This window comes from Chlorocebus sabaeus, chromosome 11, assembly GCF_047675955.1.
Source record: "Chlorocebus sabaeus isolate Y175 chromosome 11, mChlSab1.0.hap1, whole genome shotgun sequence".
NCBI lineage: Eukaryota > Metazoa > Chordata > Mammalia > Primates > Cercopithecidae > Chlorocebus > Chlorocebus sabaeus.
The window spans coordinates 47,929,447-47,950,612 of record NC_132914.1 but is presented as its reverse complement, the minus strand read 5'-3'; the positions used below and the strand labels follow the sequence as shown (position 1 = coordinate 47,950,612).

Below are 21,166 nucleotides of genomic sequence, written 5' to 3'. Positions count from 1 at the left end.
GAAGCATTACTTCCATTGACTCAGCTGCCAGAAACCTAGGAATCATTCTCTCTTTCCTGTCTCGTTACCACCCTACTGATTCTTCTTCGAAATGTATCTCAAATCTATTCACTTGTCTTTATCTCTAGCGCCATTATCTCTGCAGCCCAGCCAGCATTATCTCTCATTAATGCCACCTCCATTCTCAGCCCCTTCCAGTCCATTCTCCACACTCCAGAGCACTCTTTTAAAAACACGAATTGAATCAGTGACCATCCTACCTTTTTTTTTTTTTTTTTTTTTTGAGGCGAAGTCTCGCTCTGTCGCCCAGGTTGGAGTGCAGTGGCCGGATCTCAGCTCACTGCAAGCTCCGCCTCCCGGGTTTACGCCATTCTCCTGCCTCAGCCTCCCGAGTAGCTGGGACTACAGGCGCCCGCCACCTCGCCCGGCTAGTTTTTTGTATTTTTTAGTAGAGATGGGGTTTCACAGTGTTAGCCAGGATGGTCTCGATCTCCTGACCTCGTGATCCGCCCGTCTCGGCCTCCCAAAGTGCTGGAATTACAGGCTTGAGCCACCGCGCCCGGCCATCCTACCATTAAATTCAAAGTCCTCAGCATGACCTGCATGGCCCACCCCTGCTTCCCGCCTCATCGCCTGCCCTTTCGTCTCTCAGCGAGCTTCTGCCACACTGGAGTTCTTTGTGTACCCTATACACATGAAACACTTTCTTGCCTTGAGGCCTTTGCCTATGGTGTTTCTCTGTTCCTGGAATGCTTTCCTCCCTTGTTTATGTCTGGCTAACTTCATCTGGTCAAACTTCACGTCTCAGCCTACAGCCTACACGTTTCAGCGAGGTGCTCCTTTTAAAAATTATTTTATTTTATTTTATTTTATTTTGAGATAGAGTCTCACTCTGTTGTCCAGGCTGGAGTGCAGTGGCACCATCAGGGGTCATTGCATCCTCAAATTCCTGGGCTCAGGTGATCCTCCCACCTCAGCCCCCTAAGTAACTGGGACTACAGGCGCATGCCACCAAGCCCTGCTAATTTGTTTTTTTTTTTTTTTTGCTTGTTTTTTTTGTAGAGATGGGGTCTCGGCACGTTGCCCAGGCTGTTCTCAAACTCCCGGGCTCAAACGATTGGCATGCCTTGGCCTCCCAAAGTGCTGGGATCACAGGCTTGAGCCATCGTACTTGTCCATTTGTTTTTAACTGACAAATCATAATTTTACATATTTATGGGGTCCAATGAGATGGTTTTTTGTTTGTTTTTTGAGACAGAGTCTTGCTTTACCACCCAGGCTGGAGTACAGTGGTGCTATCTTAGTTCACTGCAACTTCCACTTCCCAGGTTCAAGCGATCCTCCCGCCTCAGTCTCCCGAGTAGCCGAAACTACAGGTGCACACCAACATGCCTGGTGGCTAGTTTTTGTGTTTTTAATAGAGACAGGGTTTCTCCATGTTGCCCAGGCCAGTCTTGAACTCCTGGCCTCAAGTGATCCACTCGCCTCAGCCTCCCAAAGTGCTGGGATTACAGGCATGAACTACCACATCTGGCCAATGTGATGTTTTAATACATGAATACGTTGTGGAATTATCAAATCAGGCTAATTAACATAAGTGAGGCTTTCCTTGATTCCTTCTTCCTTTCTCAATTGTGTTCCTTTGTTATTTAATAACACCCTGTTCTTTTTTTTTTCCAAAGGACTTACCACTGTGTGTGTGTGTGTATGTATATTTGTGTGCTTCTGTTTTTAGTGTCTAAACTGTAAGCGTCTGAGAGCAGATATTATGTCTGTTTTGGTTATTTCTTTCATTACTTTTTCTCTAGTGCTTGGAACATAGTAGACAGCAATAAGTATTTATTGAATGAAAATGTCAGCTTCTCTGAATTTCTCTCTGAAATGGAGAAAGGGAGAAGCAGAATAGTATGTATTACATTATCTCGTTTTTGTTACTTTAAAACTCAAATATGAGTTGCAAATATTTTCTCCCACTCCATGGGACATTTTTACTTTGTTTTTTTTTTCTTCATGAGACAGAGCCTCACTCTGTCGCCCAGGCTGGAGGGCAGTGGTGCAATCTTGGCTCACTGCAACCTCCACCTCCCAGGTTCAAGCGATTCTCCTGCCTCAGCCTCCTCAGTAGCTGGAGTTACAGATGCCCACCACCCTGTCCAGCTAATTTTTGTATTTTTAGTAGAGATGGGGTTTCACCATGTTGGCCAGGCTGGTCTTGAACTCCTGACCTCAAGTGATCCACCCACCTCGGCCTCTCAAAGTGCTGGGATTACAGTCATGAGCCACTGCACTCGGCCTGTTGATAGTGTTCTTTCATGCGCAAAAGTTTTTTTGTTTTTGTTTTGTTTTGTTTTTTGAGACACAGTCTTGCCCTGTTGCCAAGGCTAGAATATAGTGGCACAATCTCGGCTCACTGCAACCTCCACCTCCCGGGTTCAAATGATTCAGCAGCCTCAGCCTTCCGAGTAGCTAGGATTACAAGTGCCCACCACCATACCTGGCTAATTTTTGTATTTTTAGTAGCGACAAGGTTTCATCATGTTGGCCAGGCTGGTTTTGAACTCCTGACCTCACATGATCCGCCCACCTTGTCCTCCAAAGTGCTGAAATTACAGGCATGAGCCACTGCGCTAACCCTCAGAAAAGTTTTAATTTTGTTGAAGTCTAGTTTATTTTTTCTTTTGTGCCTGTGCTTTTGGTGGTGTATTCCAATGAGACATTACCAAATCTTGTAATGATGAGATGATCAAAAGATAATAAAAAATTAAAATAAGATAAAAAAATAAGAAAAACAAAAATAAGAAAGAAAAAAAACAAAAAATAAATTTCAAAAAATCTTTGCCAAATCCAATGTCATGAGACTTTTTCCCTATGTTTCAACCAAGAGTTTTATAGTTTTAGCTTTTATAGTTAGGTCTTTGATCCATTTGACTTAATTTTTGTATATGGTAGTCCAATTTCATTTTTTTGCATGTGGCTATCTGGTTTTCCTGGCACCATTTGTTGAAAAGATTTTCCTTTCCCCACTGGATGGTCTTGGCACCCTTGTCAAAAAATTATTTGACCATACATGTAATGGTTTATTTCTGGGCTGTGTGTTCTGTTCCATTGGTCTATATATCTGTCTTTATGCTGGTACCATACTGTTTTAACTGTGGTAAAATACACAGTATATAACATAAAATTTACCATTTTAACCACTTTCCTTTTTTTTTTTTTTTTTTTTTTGAGACCGAGTCTCACTCTGTTGCCCAGGCTGGAGTGCGGTGGTATGATCTCAGCTTACTGCAGCCTCCACCTCCCAGGTTCAAAGGATTCTCATGCCTCAGCCTCTCGAGTAGCTGGGACTACAGGCATGAGCCACCATGCCCAACTAATCTTTATATTTTTAGTAGAGACAGGGTTTCACCATGTTGGCCAGGCTGGTCTTGAACTCCCAACCTCAGGAGATCCACCCACCTTCGCCTCCCAAAGTGCTGGAATTATAGGCATGAGCCACTGCACCTGGCCAACCACTTTTAAGAATACGGTTCAGTGGCATTAAGTACATTCATATTATTATACGATCACTACCACCTTCCCTTTTCCTTATACATATACATTGTAATTTACCACTCCTCTGCTAATGGACATTCAGGTTGTTCTAAGTCTTTTGCTGTTATATTTAATGCTATGATAAATAATCTAATATGAAACTTTTTTTAGTGTATCTATAGGATAAATTCTGGGAGCAGAAAGAATTGGTAAATTATAACATTTGTGCTTTTATAATTTTGGCAAATATTAAAGAAGGCATAGACAAAATGCCTTCTATAAAGGTTTTACCAATTGACCTTCCCACCAACAATGTAAGACAGAACCTGTTTCCCCATACCTTCACCAATGTCCCATATTAGCCTTTTTTGTTTGTTTGTTTGTTTTAAACAGAAGTTCGGTGGCATAGTCACAGCTCATTGCAGCCTCGAACTCCTGACCTCAAGCAGTCCTATCACCTCCACTTCCCAAAGCGCTGGGATTACAGGCATGAGCTACCCAACCCAACTGCATATTAGCTGTGTGCATTGTGTGTACGCACACGTGTGTGTGTGTGTGTGCATGCATGCGTGTGTGTGTGCGTGCATGCATGTGTGTGTGTGTGTGTGTGTGTGGTTTTAAGGAGCAGAGAGTGTTTATTAGGCAAGAAAGAAGGAAAAAGAAGCTTCCCCATACAGAGACAGAAGGAGAAGGACTTCAATCCAAGAAAGGGAACCCCCTGCATATTAGCTTTTTAAGAAAATCTTTTCTGGCCGGATGCAGTGGCTCACGCCTGTAATCCCAGCACTTTGGGAGGCTGAGGCAGGCGGATCACCTGAGGTCAGGAGTTGGATACCAGTCTGGCCAATATGGTGAAACCTTGTCTCTACTAAAAATATAAAAAAATTAGCTGGGCGTGGTGGTGCATACCTGTAATCCCAGCTACTTGGGAGGCTGAGGCAGGAGAATCACTTGAACCTGGGAGGCGGAGGTTGCAGTGAGCCAAGATCGCACTACTACACTCCAGCCTGGGCGACAGAGTGAGACTCCATCTCAAAAAAAAAAAAAAAAGAAAAAAGAAAATATTTTCCTATTTGATAGGTAAAATGTTCTTAGCGTTGTTTGAATTTGCATTTTGAGGTTGAACATCTTTTCTGTTTAAGAGCCATGAGACGTTCTTTTTGTGAACTGTATGTTTTTGTTTTTGTTTTTGTTTTTTTGAGATGGAGTGTGGCTCTGTCACCCAGGCCGGAGTGCAGTGGTGCAATCTTGGCTCACTGCAACCTCCACCTCCCGGGTTCAGGCGATTCTTGTGCCTCAATCTCTCTAGTAGCTGGAATTTCAAGTGCCTGCCACCACACCCGGCTAATTTTTGTATGTTTAGTAGAGACAGGGTTTTGCCAGGTTGGTGGGGCTGGTTTCCAACTCCTGACCTCAGATGATCCGCCCACCTCCATCTCCCAAAGTGCTGGGATTACAGGCGTGAGACACCGCACCCAGCCGTGAACTGTATGTTTATATCTGCCTTTTTATCTATTCAGTTGTCATTTCCCTGTTGATTAGTAGTTATTTATATTCTAGGGAAATTAAATTTTTGTCTGTAATATAAGTTGCAAATATATTTTCAGCTTGTCAATTGAATCATAGCAGTTCTAATCCCACTTTCTTCCTAGTTATGGTCAATGAAGTGCCAGAAATGTTTGGTAGTCCTTTTACCCTACCCTATTAGAAAGTTCTGCTCAATTGCAGAGCAACATCTACATGGTGACCGAGATGCTTGTTAATATCTGACTATTAAAATTAGACAGTGATAGGATTGGGGGCTGGGCATGGTGGCTCACACCTGTAATCCCATCACTTTGGGAGGCCAGGGCTGGTGGATCACTTGAGGTCAGGAGTTTGAGACCAGCCTGGCAAACTTGGTGAAACCCATCTCTACTAAAAAAGCAAAAATTAGCTGGGCATGGCAGCGCATACCTGTAATCCCAGCTACTCAGGAGAATCACTCGATCACTCGAACCTGGAAGATAGAGGTTGCAGTGAGCCGAGATTACGCCACTATACTCCAGCCTAGGGGACTGAGCAGGACTCTTCAAAAAAAAAAAAAAAAAGTAATAGAATTGGAAGACCTTTTATGTAATACTCTTTCTTGGCTGGGCATGGTGGCTCATGCCTGTAATTTCAACACTTTGAGAGACTGAGACAGGAGGATCACTTGAGCTCAGAAGTTTGAGACCAGCTCAGCTTGGGCAACATAGCACTACCCTATATCTACTAAAAAAATTTTTTTAAAGTTAGTCAGGTGTGATGGTAGATGTCTTTAGTCCCAGCTTCTTGCAAGGCTGAGGTGGGAGGATTGCTTGAGTCCTGGAGATCAAGGCTGTTTTTTTTTTGTTTTTTTGTTTTTTTGTTTTTTTTGAGACAGGGTCTCACTCTGTAGCTCAAGCTAGAGTACAGTGGCGTGATCATAGCTCACTGCAGCCTCAACCTCCCTGGCTCAAGGAATCCTCCTATCTCAGCCTCCCAAGACACTGGGACTACAAGTGTGCACCACACCTAGCTAATTTTTGTATTTTTTGTAGAGACAGGGTTTTACCGTGTTACCCATTTGGTCTCGAGCTTCTGGGTTCAAGTGATCAGCCCACCTCGGCCTCCCAAAGTACTGGGATTACAGGTGTGAGCTATGGCACCAGGCCTGAGGCTGCTTTTTTTCTTCTTCTCTTACCTCCTACTCCAAATGCCGCCTTGTGAATTCTGAAATTCTACCTTTAGGCAGAGGACAGTGCCCTTTGAACAGGGCCCTTTTCTGGGGTGGGGCTAACTGAGATCTGCTAACGCAGGCCCAAGGAGAGGCACACAATGGTGATTCTCCACGGGATGGTGCTGACTTCAGTGCATGACTCAGAGGCCTGGAGGAAGCCAGGTTAAGGTTGTTCTGGGGCCAGGCGTGGTGGCTCATGCCTGTAATCCCAGCACTTTGGGAGGCCAAGGCAGGCATATCTCTTGAGGCCAGGAGTTCGAGACAAGCCTGGTCAACATGGTGAAACCCTGTCTCTAATAAAAATGCAAAAATTAGCCAGGTGTGGTGGGGCATGCCTGTAATCCCAGCTACTCGGGAGGCCGGGGGATGAGAATCACTTGAATCGGGAAGCAGAGGTTGCAGTGAGCTGAGATCACACCACTACACTCCAGCCTGGGTAACAGAACAAGACTCTGTCTCAAAAAAAAAACGTTGTTCTGGGTGGTCTGGAGATTTGTGCAGCTTGGACCTGCACACATCTCTGGACCACTTAGCCTTTAAATGGAGAAAACCTGTTCCTCCTTGAAAAGGACTTTAATTTTTTTCTCAGAGGTCTTCCAATCCAAGTAATAAAAATGACAAAATGATAAAAGTAATAACAAATAATTATTTATGAAATCTAAGATGTCATCAACTATAGGCTGTGCCACTATTTTTGCATCTCTAAGAAAAAATGCTCATTAAACTGATCAGTGCTTATCACAAACTTTTCTCACATATCACTCTTGTGCATATGTAAAATAATTTTTCCTTAAATGCCAAGCATAATGTAATCTTTTAAAAGACATTTTAAAGTGGCATTTAAAACATATTATAATAGCTGGGTGCAGTGGTTCAAGCCTGTAATCCCAGCACTTTGGAAGGCTGAGGCAGGTGGATCACATGAGGTCAGGAGTTCGAGACCAGCGTGGCCAACATGGTGAAACTCTGTCTTTAGTAAAAAATACAAAAATTAGCCAGGCATGGTGGCACATGCCTGTAATCTTAGCTACTTGACAGGCTGGGGTAGGAGAATGCTTGAACCTGGGAGGCAGAGATTGCAGTGAACCGAGATTGTGCCATTGCACTCCAGCTGGGCAACAAGAGCAAAAGTCCGCCTCAAACAAAACAAAACAAAACTATGTAGTACCATGAAATACTTTTAACTGAGTTAAAATGACAATATCAATAACTTACACTAAATTCAACATTTACAGGCAATGTGACTATCAAGATTAGAACAATTGTAAGATATCAGAGGCATAAATATGGGAGGGGAAATGTATATATTGGAATTAATGCATTGCTGTATGGACTTAACTAATTTCAAAATGTTTTTACACATGTGATTACATTTAATCTTCCCAGCAATCCTGAAAGTAGATTGTAACTACTTTCTAGATAAGGAAACTGAGACTTAGAGAGATTAAGTCACTTGCCAGAGATCACAGTTAATAAGCAGCAAAACTGGGGCTTAAAGCCTGGACTTTCTGTTCTATGCAGTTATTTCAGCATTTGACCTTATCCACTGGGATCTTGCTGTTATATCAGAGCAGATGACTGGAATAGCTGCAGGAAGTGAGGTCTGCTCTGATTTACAGCTTCTTCTGATAGAATTGATTAAAAGCAACTACTGGCAGAAATAGGTATGCAGACTGTTTCTTTGGGTTTGCTTGCTTGTTTGTTTTGAGTCTTGCTCTGTCACCTGGGCTAGAGTGTAACGGCGTGATCTCAGCTCAGTGCAACCTCCGCCTCCTGGGTTTGAGCGATTCTCGTGCTTCAGCCCCCCAGGTAGCTGGGATTATAGGTGTGCGTCACCATGCCTGGCTGATTTTTGTATTTTTAGTAGAGATGGGGTTTCACCATGCTGGCCAGGCTGGTCTTAAACTGCAGACCTCAGGCGATCCACTCGCCTCAGCCTCCCAAAGTGCTGGGATTACAGGTGTCAGCCACTTCACCCAGCCCAGAACTGGTTTTCTTAAAGATTGAAAGTGGCTAGGGGACTGGACCTGGTGGCTCACGCCTGTAATCCCAGCATTTGGGGAGGCCGAGGCCAACGCCAACAGATCACTTAAGCTTAGGAGTTTGAGACTGGCCTGGTCAACATGGTGAAACCCTGTCTCTACGAAAAATACAAAAAATTAGCCAGGTGTGGTGGTGTGCACCTGTGGTCCCAGCTACTCAGGAGGATGAGGTGGTGGGATCACTTGAGCCCTGGAGGTGGAGGTTGCAGTGCGACAAGATCAAGCTACTGAACTTAAGCCTGGGTGACAAAGAAATCCCATCTCAAAAAAAAAAAAAAAAAGGAAGTGGCTGGGGTGATGGCTCACGCCTGTAATCTCAATACTTTAGGAGGTCGAAGCATGAGGATCACTTTAGCTCAGGAGTTTGAGACCAGCCTAGGCAACATGGCAAGACCCCATCTCTACAAAAATTTTTTAAAAGCCAGGTGTGGTGGTGTGCACTTATATAGTCCCAGCTACTCAGGAGGCTGAGACAGGAAGTTCGCTTGAGCCTGGGAGGTCAAGGCTGCAGTGAACTATGATGAACCATGGTTGTACCACTGTATTCCAGCCTGAGCAACAGAGTGAGACCCTGTCTCAAAAAAAAAAAAAGGCTGGGCATGCACATTGGGAGGCCGAGGCGGGTGGATCACTTGAGGTCAGGAGTTCAAGACCAGCCTGGCCAACATGGTAACACCCCATCTCTACTAAAACTACAAAAATTAGCTGGGCATGGTGGTGGGTGCCTGTAATCCCAGCTGCTCTGGAGGCTAAGACAGGAGAATCGCTTGAACCCAGGAGGTAGAAGTTGCAGTGAGCCGAGATCACACCACTGCACTGCAGCCTGGGCAACAAGAGTGAGACTTCATCTCAAAAAAAGATAAAAAATTGAAAGAGTAAAAATATGTTTAATTTGAGACATTCTTTCCCCCGCTTCTCTGAAGGTACCAGAAAGCAGCTGAAGAAACAAACATGGAGAAGAAGAGAACTGTAAGTATTCAGAAATTCCAGGGCACGTGGCACTTCTTGAGCAGAATTGTGTGGCCAAGCCACCTGCAGCCTCTGTGGGACTTGGGTTCTGTGTCAGCTGAGTGGACATTTGTGCCAGCTGGTGTGATCTGTGAGCCATTTGCTCAGGACAGCTTGATTCAGTGCAGGGAATCTTATTTTTTCAGTGCGTTTCTCCTTTTGAACCACTTTTTCTTTCCTGTGTGGAGTGAAGGACAGGAGACCAAGTGCTTGCCTGAGGTTAGTAAAATGGCTTCTTCTCAAATGAGAACACAGGGTTTCCTAGGTAGTCTTCCTTTTTTCCACATCAGACAATCAGAACTTCTACATCTGTGCATTTAAATGGTAGTAGCTGTGCAGCTGTTCTCATCTTCTGGGTTTTTTATTTAAAGCAAACTTCTTGACCCAATCTAGTCAGCAAGTTTCCTAGCTGCAGGATCTATCAAAGACAAAAACCTCCAGAATAAACTCTCTGCTTTTACCCGTTCTCTAGTCTCCGTGCTTGCTAATTTCCAGTGAGGCTGAACAATACATGTCTTTTCAAATTTTGCTTGATTTAATCTTGTGAGGAAAAAAACTCATATGTTTGGGCAATAATTCCTTAATTTGGATGGCATTACAAAAACCTCCTCCTGGCAGTTTTCAGTACCTAACCTATTTAAACTAGTGCATAATGTGTTCCTGAAAATTTGTTCTCTCTACGGCTGAGGTCCTTGACTTAATTTTCCTGTAATTAAAAAAATGGATCTCCTCTGGTGCATTATAAGAAAAAACTACCATTACTTTACTCAACTGCTGATTTCTTCCCTCTTGCCTCTGTCTGTCCCCCCCTCACTTGCTCCTTTCTTTCTTCCTTCCCTTCACTCTCATCCATTTAACAAGTTTTCACTGAGCACCTACTACATGCCAAGCACAGACTACATCCCAGCCCTCGTGGAATTTACATTCTAGTGCAAAAGACAGACAATAAAGAAATTGTGTCAGTATGGCCAGGCATGGTGGCTCATGCCTATAATCCCAGCACTTTGGGAGCCCGAGGCAGGCAGATCACCTGAAGTTAGGAGTTGGGAGACCAGTCTGGCCAAGATGGTGAAACCTTGTCTCTACTAAAAATACAAAAATTAACTGAGTGTGGTGGCGCATGCCTGTAATCCCAGCTACTCTGGAGGCTGAGGCAGGAGAATCAATTGAACCCGAGAGGCAGAGATTGCAGTAAGCCGAGATCGCACCACTGCATTCTAGCCTGGGTGACAGAGTGAGACTCTGTCTCAAAAAAAATTTTTTTTAATTAAAAAAAGAAATTGTGTCAGTAGTGATTAGTGCTGTGGAACAGCATGACGCAGGTAAGGAGGATAGAGTCTAGGGTGGTCAATGAAGGCCTGTGATGAGGAAATGTTTGAGCAGAGATTTGAGGACATGAGCCAGGGAGAAGAGTCAGGCAGAAGGAACCACTTGTGCAAATGTCCTCAGGCAAGAACGGTCTTGGTGTGTTTGAGGAATACAAAGAGAAAGGTCAAATGGTGTCATTGTAAAGACCTGGGCTTTAACTCTGAATGCAAGGAGGCCTTTGGAGAGGGTTTATATGCAAAGGCGTGATGTGGTCTGACTTAAATTTTTAAAAAGAAGGAAGAGAAGGCTCTAATCCCAGCACTTTAGGAGGCCAAGGTGAGAGGATCGCTTCAGGCCAGGAGTTCAAGACTAGCCTGGGCAACCTAGCGAGTCCCTGTCTCTCTATTTTTTAAATGTAAAAAAATAGAAGGAAGAAAATGTAGAGGAACAATAATGGCAGAAGCATGGAGACCAATTAAGAGACAATTATAATGATTTAGGCCAGGTATACTATGGTTTGGACTAGAGTAGTAGCAGTATAGGTGTTGAGAAGTGGTCAGGATGTATGTTGAAGGTAGAGAGAAATAAGAATCAAGAATGGCAGCAGTGGCTCTGCCACAGTGGCTTGTGTCTGTAATCCCAGAACTTTGGGAGGTCAAGGCAGGAGGATCACTTGAGGTGAGGAATTCAAGACCAGCCTGGGCAATATAGCAGACCCCATCTCTATTATAAAAAAATAAATAAATAAAAGAATAGCAACAATGTTTTTGGCCGAAACACAATTAAATTAAAATACCGTTAATTGAGATGGGGAAGACTACAGTAAAAGCAGATTTAGAGAGGAAGAAATAGTAGAAGCTCAGTTTTGCACATGTAAACTGTAACATGTTTTATTAAAACATCCAAATGGAAATGTCAGTAGCAACTTGGATACTATATAAAAATCTGGAATTGGAAGAGATGCCTGCTGCGGATAAAATGGACGTGTGTCAAAGTGTCAGTGGTACTTAAAGCTATGAGGTGCATGAGATGAGCTAGGAAGTGAGTGTAGACAGAGAAGTGGTCTCATGACTTAGCTCAGGGGCACCTTGGCGTTTAAAGGTTGGAGATATAAGGAGTAACTAGCAGAGGAAACAAGTGCCAGAAGCCAAGTGAAGAAAGTGTTTCTAGAAGGGGAGTTAACAGAATCAAACACACAGATAAGCTGAGAACTGACCATCAGATTTGGCAACATGAAGGTCACTGGTCATCTCGTGTTGTTTGGGAGTGGTGGAATAGAGGCCTGAATTGGACTAGGTTCAAGACAGTGGGATGAGAGAAGTTGACGCCATGAGTATAGACAGTCATCATGGAGCATCTCTTATGTTCCAGCTTCTGAAGACACAAGAAGCATGAGATGTATTCTCTGCCTCCAAGGGACTGTTTAGAATTTGGAAAATAGAATTACAATCCAGGTGTGATAAGTACCATATCAAATAAATAGAGTGGGCTGGGGGAGAATTTAGGAGGGACCTGAACTGTGCTACATCTAGGAAGGCTTCCCAGAAGAGGCAGTGCCTGACTCAACCCTAAAGGACCAAGAGGAATTAGCTAAGCAGAGGCGACAGGGAGCGGCAGAGGCTTTGTGTTCTAGACGGAGGAAGCAGCACATGCACAGCATGAAGGCATAAGAGAACAGGCCTACTTGACAGATGAAAAGATGATTGTCGCATTCACCAAGATAGAGAATTCAAGAAAAGAAACAGGTTAGAGAATGAGGAGTGAAGGGAAGAAAGGGAAGACTTCAGGCCGGGTGCAGTGGCTCACATCTGTAATCCTGGCACTTTGGGAGGCTGAGGCGGATGGATCACCTGAGGTCAGGAGTTCGAGACCAGCTTGACCAACATGGTGAAACCCCATCTCTACTAAAAATACAAAAAAATTAGCCAGGTGTGGTAGTGCACGCCTATAATTCCAGCTACTCGGGAGACTGAGGCAGGAGAATCGCTTGAACCCAGGAGGCAGAGACTGTGGTGAGCCAAGATTGCACTACTGCACTCCAGCCTGGGTGACAGAGCAAGACTCCATCTCAAAAAAAAAAAAAAGAAGAAAGAAAGAAAAAGAAAAAAGAAAGGGAAGACTTCAACCTTAATCAAGGAGGAGTTTAGGATGCCTCTAGCACTTCCAGGTAGAATTGGTAGAAAAGGAGAGATATCTGTCTAGAGATAAGTTCTATAACTCTGTCTATATAGATACATAGTATATAAATCTATCTATATATTTGTTGATGTTATAATCTATATGGTGGGTGAAATCAGGATGGATAACATCATATGCAGAGAATATATAATGTAAGCCAAACAGAGGACCTAAGATAAAAATGCTGAGGGACCCCACCATATAAGGGAGGGACAGAGGAGGGGAAACCTGTAAAAAAAAAAAAAAAAAAAAAGAAAGAAAAGAAAAAGAATAACTAATTTATGAAACTGAGTTTGAGTAGTGGCCAGATAAATGAGAATAAATCTTTTTTTTTTTTTTTTTTGAGATGGAGTCTTGCTCTTTCGCCAGGCTGGAGGGCAGTGGCATGATCTTGGCTCACTGCAACCTCTGCCTCCTGGGTTCAAGCAATTCTCCTGCCTCAGCCTCCCAAGTAGCTGGGACTACAGGCGCACGCCACCATGCCCACCTAATTTTTGTATTTTTAGTAGAGACAGGGTTTCACCATGTTGGCCAGGATGATCTCGATCTCTTGACTTCGTGATCCGCCCGTCTTGGCCTCCCAAAGTGCTGGGATTACAGACGTGAGCCATTGCGCCCAATGAAATCTTTTTTTCATTATTGTTTTTTTCTACACCCTTCTTGCATCTCAAAATGGGAAGAAATCTAAGAAAAAGGGGTATCACAGAAAAGTTGGAAGCAATTTTTACAAGGGAGAGTGGTCAGTAATGTCAAAAACTATAGTGAGATCAAATAAAGCAGAAGCCTCCAGTGCATTTAGCAGTTGAGGTAAGTGGACGTGTATAGGTATTTAAAGAAGAGGATGGGCATGGTGGCTCACACCTGTGATCCCCACACTTTGGGAGGCTGAGGTGGGAGGATCACTTGAGCCTGGGAGTTTGAGCCTGGGCAACATAGTGAGACCCCTCCCTGTAAAAATTTTAAAAATTTAGCTGGACGTGGTGGCATGGGCCTGTGGTCCCAGATACTTGGGAGGCAGAGGTGGGAGGATCGCTTGAGCCCAGGAGGTCAAGGCTGCAGTGAGCCGTGATCATGCCACTGCACTCTAGCATGGGCAATAGAGCAAGACCTTGTCTCAAAAATAAATAAATAAATAAATAAATAAATAAAATAGATAACAAAGAAGTAGCTATGTGAAAAAATACTTAGCCTCGCTGATGATCAGATAAATGTAAATTAAAGTAATAATGAGATATAAATTGTAATCTAAATAGCTGGCAAATAATTTTGAACAATACAGATATTAATCAGTAGGGGAATGGTAATTGCATATAGAGTATACTATATGGTTGTTAAGATTTTGGCCAGGCATGGTGGCTTACACCTGTAATCCCAGCACTTTGGGAGGCCGAGGCAGGCAGATCACCTGAGGGAGGTCAGGACCAGCCTGGCCAACATGGTGAAACCCTGTCTCTACTAATAATACAAAAATTAGCCGACATGGTAGTACATTCCTGTAAGTCCAGCTATTTGAGAGGCTGAGGTAAGAGAATTGCTGCAACCTGGGAGGCAGAGGTTGCAGTGAACCGAGATCACGCCACTACACTGTAGCCTGGGTGACAGAGCGAGACTCCGTCTCAAAAAAAAAAAAAAAAAAAAGATTGAAGATGTTATGTATGGGCATGAAAAGACATCAAAAGCACATTAAGTGATTAAATGCAAAGTGTAGAACAGTAAGTGCAGTATGATTTTGTACAAAAAAATACATATAATGTACAAAATAGAAAAGAATGAGAACATATATATCATATAAACTGTTAGGAGTGGGTATCTAGTTTGGGAAAGGTGGGGAGTCAAGTAGGGAAAATGGCATGTATTGTAGCATCTATTCATGTCATGTACATATTTCTATATTGATTGAGAGTTTTCCCCCCAATAAGTTATTTTGTAATTGAGAAAAATAATAAATTAAAAATAAGATAATGTTATGAACATATTAAAGAGACAGTTGGGGCTGAGCGCAGTGGCTCATGCCTGTAATCCCAGCACATCAGGAGGCTGAGGCGGGCAGATCACCCGAGGTCGGGAGTTCGAAACCAGTCTGGCCAACATGAAGAAACCCCATCTCTACTAAAAATACAACATTAGCCAGGCATGGTGGTACATGCCTGTAATCCCAGCTACTTGAGAGACTGAGGCATGAGAATTGCTTTAACTCGGTAGGCGGAGGTTGCAGTGAGCCAAAATCACGCCATTGCACTTCAGCCTGTGCAACAAGAGCGAAACTCCATCTCCAAAAAAAATATGTATATATATATTTAGCCAGGCATGCTGACATACACCTGTAGTCCTAGCTACTCAGAAGGCTGAGGTGAGAGGATCACTTGAGCCCAGGAAGTCAAACAGCTGCAGTGAGCTATGATTATGCCGCTGCATTTCAGCCTGGGTGACAAAGTGAGACCCTGTCTCTAAAAAAATTAAAATAAAATGGGATCATGCTGTCTTATAATTTGCTTTCTTCATTGAAAAGTATCCTATGAGCATCTTTTCATGTCATAAGTATACTTTGATCACATGATATATATCTGAGAAAAAACAGTGTCCAGTTACCAAGGCAAAGTGCCACTTTGATTGTCAGGGCTCCTGTGTGGTTATAGTAAGGGCAGGTGAAGTCAGAGACCTAGATGACTCATCCATTGTGTGGCACGAGACCTTACAGAGCCAAGAGTGCTGCTGGCAGTTAGGGTAGAACCAGCTTCTGGAGCTGTTTTCTAATTCTCTCTTTTCCAGCAAGAAAACTTTTTAAGCTTCTTATATCTCTGATCCATACATTCTTCCCCCAATGGATCATTTTTGTAAGCTAAAATGTAAACACTAGAATCAAGCAGTTGTTCTACAGTTTTTTTTTCAAGGCTTGTCGCTACTTGATGAAGTGGTTCTCAGGGTATATTCAGAAGAGTAATAGGGTGAGAGACTTAATTCCCAAAATAGCTGCTAATCCTGTTTAATTCCTAGGTTGTTTGTCCTTTCTTTCTTAGTTGAAAGACCGGTGAGTAACAGACTACAGGAGAGAAGGTATTGGAGTTTGCAGTTTGTTGGGAAGGTGGTGCTGTTCAATTTACTTAGGAGTACAGTCCTTTAAAAGTACGGGACATTTAATTTTCTTTTTTTTTTTTTTCTTTTTTTTTGAGATAGAGTCTCGCTCTGTCACCCCGGCTGGAACGCAGTGGAGCAATTTGGGCTCACTGCAACCTCTGCCTCCCGGGTTCAAGTGATTCTCCTGCCTCAGCCTCCCGAGTAGCTGGGACTACAGGCACTTGCCACCACGCCCGGCTAATTTTTGTATTTTTAGTAGAGACGCGGTTTCGCCATGTTGGCCAGGCTGGTCTCGAACTCCTGACCTCAGGTGATCCACCTGCCTCGGCCTCCCAAAGTGCTGGGATTACAGGCGTGAGCCACTGCGCCCAGCCGGGACATTTAATTTTCGACAAGCGTGTTTCCTTTATTGTGGAACAACAGTGACAATTTCCAGGTTGTTTTCAGTCTGTTTATATGTATAAATTAATTCCATGTTTGGCCCTGGTGAAAGTGAACTCTCTTAGATATGTAAATATGTGTCCTTTGATCATCTGAGTGATTGGTGATGGTATTTGCATTTGAAGCCTGCATATTTTACAACCAAAGGATCTGTAAAACAGTGAATTTCTTGATAACTGAGTTTTTGTTTTTTTGTTTTTTTTTTTTGGTTGGGGGATGGAGTCTCACTCTGTCATCCAGGCTGGAGTGTAGTAGCACAGCCTTAGCTCACTGCAACCTTCACTTCCCAGATTCAAGCGATTCTCTCGCCTCAGCCTACCGAGTAACTGGGACTACAGGTGCACACCCCTGCACCCAGTTTTTTGTATTTTTTTTAGAGACAGGGATTTCACCATGTTGGTCAGGCTGGTCTCGAACTCCTGACCTCGTGATCCGCCTGCCTTGGCCTCCCAAAGTGCTGGGATTACAGGCTTGAGCCACCGTGCCCAGCCCCGATAACTGAGAATTTATACACAGATAAACTTGTAGAGAAGAGCAGGGAAAAAAAAAAAAAAGATTAAATTCTTATGTAAAAATAAAATTTGACTGTTCATATGCATGTAAATTATGTCAGATATAACTAAATATTTATGCAAATACTTGGAAAACTCTGGGGACTTCTCCAGGGTTCTACAAATAGTTTCAATCCTTGCTGCCACTATCCATAATTAATGGTATTGTATAGTTTCAGCTATCCTATATTTTTGTCTTATTTAAAAGAAAAAACCAGCAGAATTTACCATGTTATTTTATGGCAGGTAATGATGAACTTTGCTAATGTGTAGTTACAGCGTTTCAAGCACTTGTATTTTGCTTTTTCTTTCTTGTTTTTTTCCCCATTAATCTTTGGGTAAAAATCTCTTGTCTCTCATATAACTATCATTAGAGCTGGGCTTGCCTTTCTTCTCATTTTGTCCTTATAAGGCCATCCTGTTTTATCACTTCCTGCTTCAGCTCCTGACTTTTTCTCTCTTCCCCTCTCCCTCTCCCTCTCCCTCTCTCTCTCCGGGGTGGATGCTTTCTCCATGTGGCAGGGCTGTAACTGTTCACAGCTGTCTGAAACAGCAGTGGACCAGGAGCAGCTTGGAGTTTTAACTTTCATTTTACAAAGAACAACACGTTTGAATGTTTCAACAGGCAAGTTATAACTGGCACCTACTTCTTGTTCTTCTAGAACACCGAAAATCTCTCCCAGCACTTTAGAAGGGGGACCCTGACTGTGTTAAAGAAGAAGTGGGAGAACCCAGGGCTGGGAGCAGAGTCTCACACAGACTCTGTACGGAACAGCAGCACTGAGATTAGGCACAGAGCGGACCATCCTCCTGCTGAAGTGACAAGCCACGCTGTTTCTGGAGCCGAAGCTGACCAAGAGGAACAAATCCACCCCAGATCTAGATTCAGGTCACCTCCTGAAGCCCTCGTTCAGGGTCGATATCCCCACATCAAGGACAGTGAGGATCTTAAAGACCACTCAACAGAAAGTAAAAAAATGGAAAATTGTCTAGGAGAATCCAGGCATGAAGTAGAAAAATCAGAAATCAGTGAAAACACAGAAGCTTCAGGCAAAATAGAGAAATATAATATTCCGCTGAACAGGCTTAAGATGATGTTTGAGAAAGGTGAACCAACTCAAACGAAGGTAAGAATTGGGCGGGTTTGAAACTTGAGAAAGCCAATTCAAGTACTAAACAAAGCTGTTTTTCCAATCTAGCCATTTTGAGTAGAGGCGAATATGTGGTCAGTATGTCTTTTGATTCCAGTTAGATAAGTTAATACGTCTCAAATGAATTATTTACATAGATGCTAAGATTTGTGAATCTCTGACCCAATTTCATGTTAAATCAAGTTCACACTGGGATTCAAATTGGTATCTAGAAATGAAGAGCATTTAATACTGATTGGATTATGTGTTTTTGTACACTTGCCCTTTTAAATTGTCTTCCTGCGTTCTTTATCATTTGTAGCTCTGGGGGTGGAATTACTGCCGAATAGCTCTCTGCTTGGACACAGCTGCAGACTGAGTGTTAAGGCCAGAGTTTAACATTAAGACTGAGGCTTACTTGTCTCTGCTAGCTGAATCCCTTCTCTTCTTCTCAACTTCCTCATCTGTGCCTTCCAACAAATGTTTTCTATCAGCTAAAATCCTCTCTCAGGCAAAATCAATGAAGATAGCCAGACTAGCTATAGCTTTCGGGAGTTTTGACTTGCAAATACACGGGGTTGCGTTTTCCTACAACTGCTAATGAAATTTGATCCTTCATGTGGATTGCAGACCTCGTCCCCAGAGGGAATTACTTAACTAGAAAATGAGTTACATATGCTGGTGATTTATAACACAAGCCAGAGGCCACGAAGCTGGTAAATTTTTCCAGTTTTCTCATACTTTCCTATATATCTGGCTTTGTACATGGGGATGGTTCGTTACAACAGTCGTTATAATGAAATAAACAGACCTGATGGGGAGCAAAGCCATCCCTACTCTAGATTCCACCTAGATGGGAAAGCTGGATTTTTTTAAGCTAAATATTTGGCCCAAATCCCTATGTTTGGAAAGTAATATAATAATATGAAGCATTCTTTCTGAGATAAAAAATAACTCATCCCGTAGTCTTCAGTTATGTTAGGTGTGATATTGTCAATCCCTTCCCATAACTTGCAATGTCAGTTCTTTTCTGCTTAGAATTATGAAAGTTCTTGAATGTTTGGGGGTCATGTTTGAAGTTTTAACGAGTTTTTGACGATTTGTAAAGCTAGAACACTTTTCTGTGCATGAACTTTAGCTCTACTTTAACAGTGAAACCAGTTGGCAAGAGATGTAACCACAAAGCAGTTTTATAACTTTTCTTAACTCTCTTCCCTCTCAAGTTTTTAGACCTTTAGTCCTGCCAATTCCTCCTTTCCCCTTCATGGTTTTAATTTAATTTTTTTTTTTTAATTTAAATAGAAGAAGAATTTTAAGTGGAAGGAAAAAATGTCAGAAATCCTAAATAGAGAGGAAGGGGCTTTGTAGTGACTCAAAGCACCATTGTAAGTCTCCTCCTCCCAGACCCTGCTAGGAACAGGACAGCTGATGTCATGCCAGTACACACAATGTAGATTCAGTGCAAAAGGCTGCTGCATGTTGAAACTGGCCAAAGGTAGGAAATGACTGGGACTGTAGCAGACAAAAATGCTGATTATGTGTAAGGATATGGTGAGACACTCTTTCTCATGAATATCTAGTGAGATATGGGTCAGAACAAGCCTCTCTTTCTAAGCCTGCTTGGAGAGGAGAAAAACTTTCCATGTAAGATCCTACTAGGCCAGGCCTGGTGGCTCATGCCTGTAATCCCAGCATTTTGGGAGGCAGAGGTTGGGGGATCACTTGTATCCAGGAGTTCGAGACCAGCCTGGCCAACATGGTGAAATCCTGTCTCCACTAAAAATACAAAAGTTAGCCGGACGTGGTGGCATGTGCTGGTAGTCCCAGCTACTTGGGAGGCTGAGGCAGGAGAATGACTTGAACCTGGGAGGTGGAGGATGTATTGAGCCAAGATCATGCCACTGCACTCCAGCCTGGGCAACAGAGTGAGACTCTGTCTCAAAAAATATATGAAAATAAAAATAGAGATCCTACTGGATGGCTGATAGCACTGGGCAACCAGATTGATTGCTAAAGCTATAGGAAGATGGAAGAGGCTGGGCACAGTGGCTTACATCTGTAATCCCAGAATTTAGGGAGGCCCAAGGCAGGAGGATTGCTTTTGCCAAGGAATTTGAGACCAGCCTGGGCAATATGGCCAGATCTCGTCTCTACTAAAAATTTAAAATTAGCCGGATGTGGTGGTATGCACTGATAGTCCCAGCTACTTAGGAGACTGAGGCAGAAGATTGCTTGAGCATGAGAGTGTGAGATTGCAGTGAGCCATGATCACCACTGCACTTCAGCCTGGGCAACACAGTAAGATCCCTGTCCCTTAAAAACAAGAAGAAGAAGATGGAAGAGGCATAAGATTCACCTGGGCTTCTAGGTGTCATTGCTTTTTTTGTGCCATTTTTAATTTCCTCATTTGTCACTTAATGGACTGCTAAGGGAGTGGAAAACACAGCCATCCTTGGTTTTATTGCTGTTTCTAAATAAGCATCATTGTCCATACTGAAAGCAGTCTAGATTTTATTTATTTATTTATTTATTTATTTATTTTTGAGACAGTCTCTCTTTCTGTTACTCAGCCTGGAGTGCACTGGCATGATCTCGGCTCACTGCAACCCCCACCTCCCAAGTTCAAGTAATTCTCCTGCTTCAGCCTCCCAAATAGCTGGGATTACAGGCACCCGCCACCACGCCCAGCTAATTTTTTTTTTTTTTTTGAGATGGAGTCTCGCTCTGTGGCCCAGGCTGGAGTGCAGTGGCCGGATCTCAGCTCACTGCAAGCTCCGCCTCCCGGGTTCACACCATTCTCCTGCCTCAGCCTCCCGAGTAGCTGGGACTACAGGCGCCCGCCACCTCGCCCAGCTAGTTTTTTGTATTTTTTAGTAGAGACGGGGTTTCACCGTGTTAGCCAGGATGGTCTTGATCTCCTGACCTCGTGATCCACCCGTTTCGGCCTCCCAAAGTGCTGGGATTACAGGCTTGAGCCACCGCACCCGGCCCCAGCTAATTTTTATATGTTTAGTAGAGATGGAGTTTCATCATATTGGTCAGGCTGGTCTCGAACTCCTGACCTCAGGTGATCTGCCTGCCTTGGCCTCCCAAAGTGCTGGGATTACAGGCATGAACCACCATGCCCAGCCTCAGTCTAGATTATTTTTAACAGTTCTGTCA

The 21,166-nt window shown here is 43.3% G+C and overlaps 1 protein-coding gene across 2 annotated transcripts in view; it reads left to right on the top strand.

Annotated features, from left to right (window-relative positions):
• LIMA1 (LIM domain and actin binding 1) overlaps positions 1-21,166 on the top strand; it is a 104,037-nt gene that overhangs the window by 41,303 nt on the left and 41,568 nt on the right. For both annotated transcript variants that reach the window (XM_008003217.3, XM_008003216.3), the window contains exons 3-4: positions 9,237-9,282; positions 17,537-18,001. In XM_008003217.3, coding sequence (XP_008001408.3) covers positions 9,237-9,282; positions 17,537-18,001 — 511 coding nt within the window. The remainder of the gene's footprint in view (positions 1-9,236; positions 9,283-17,536; positions 18,002-21,166) is intronic.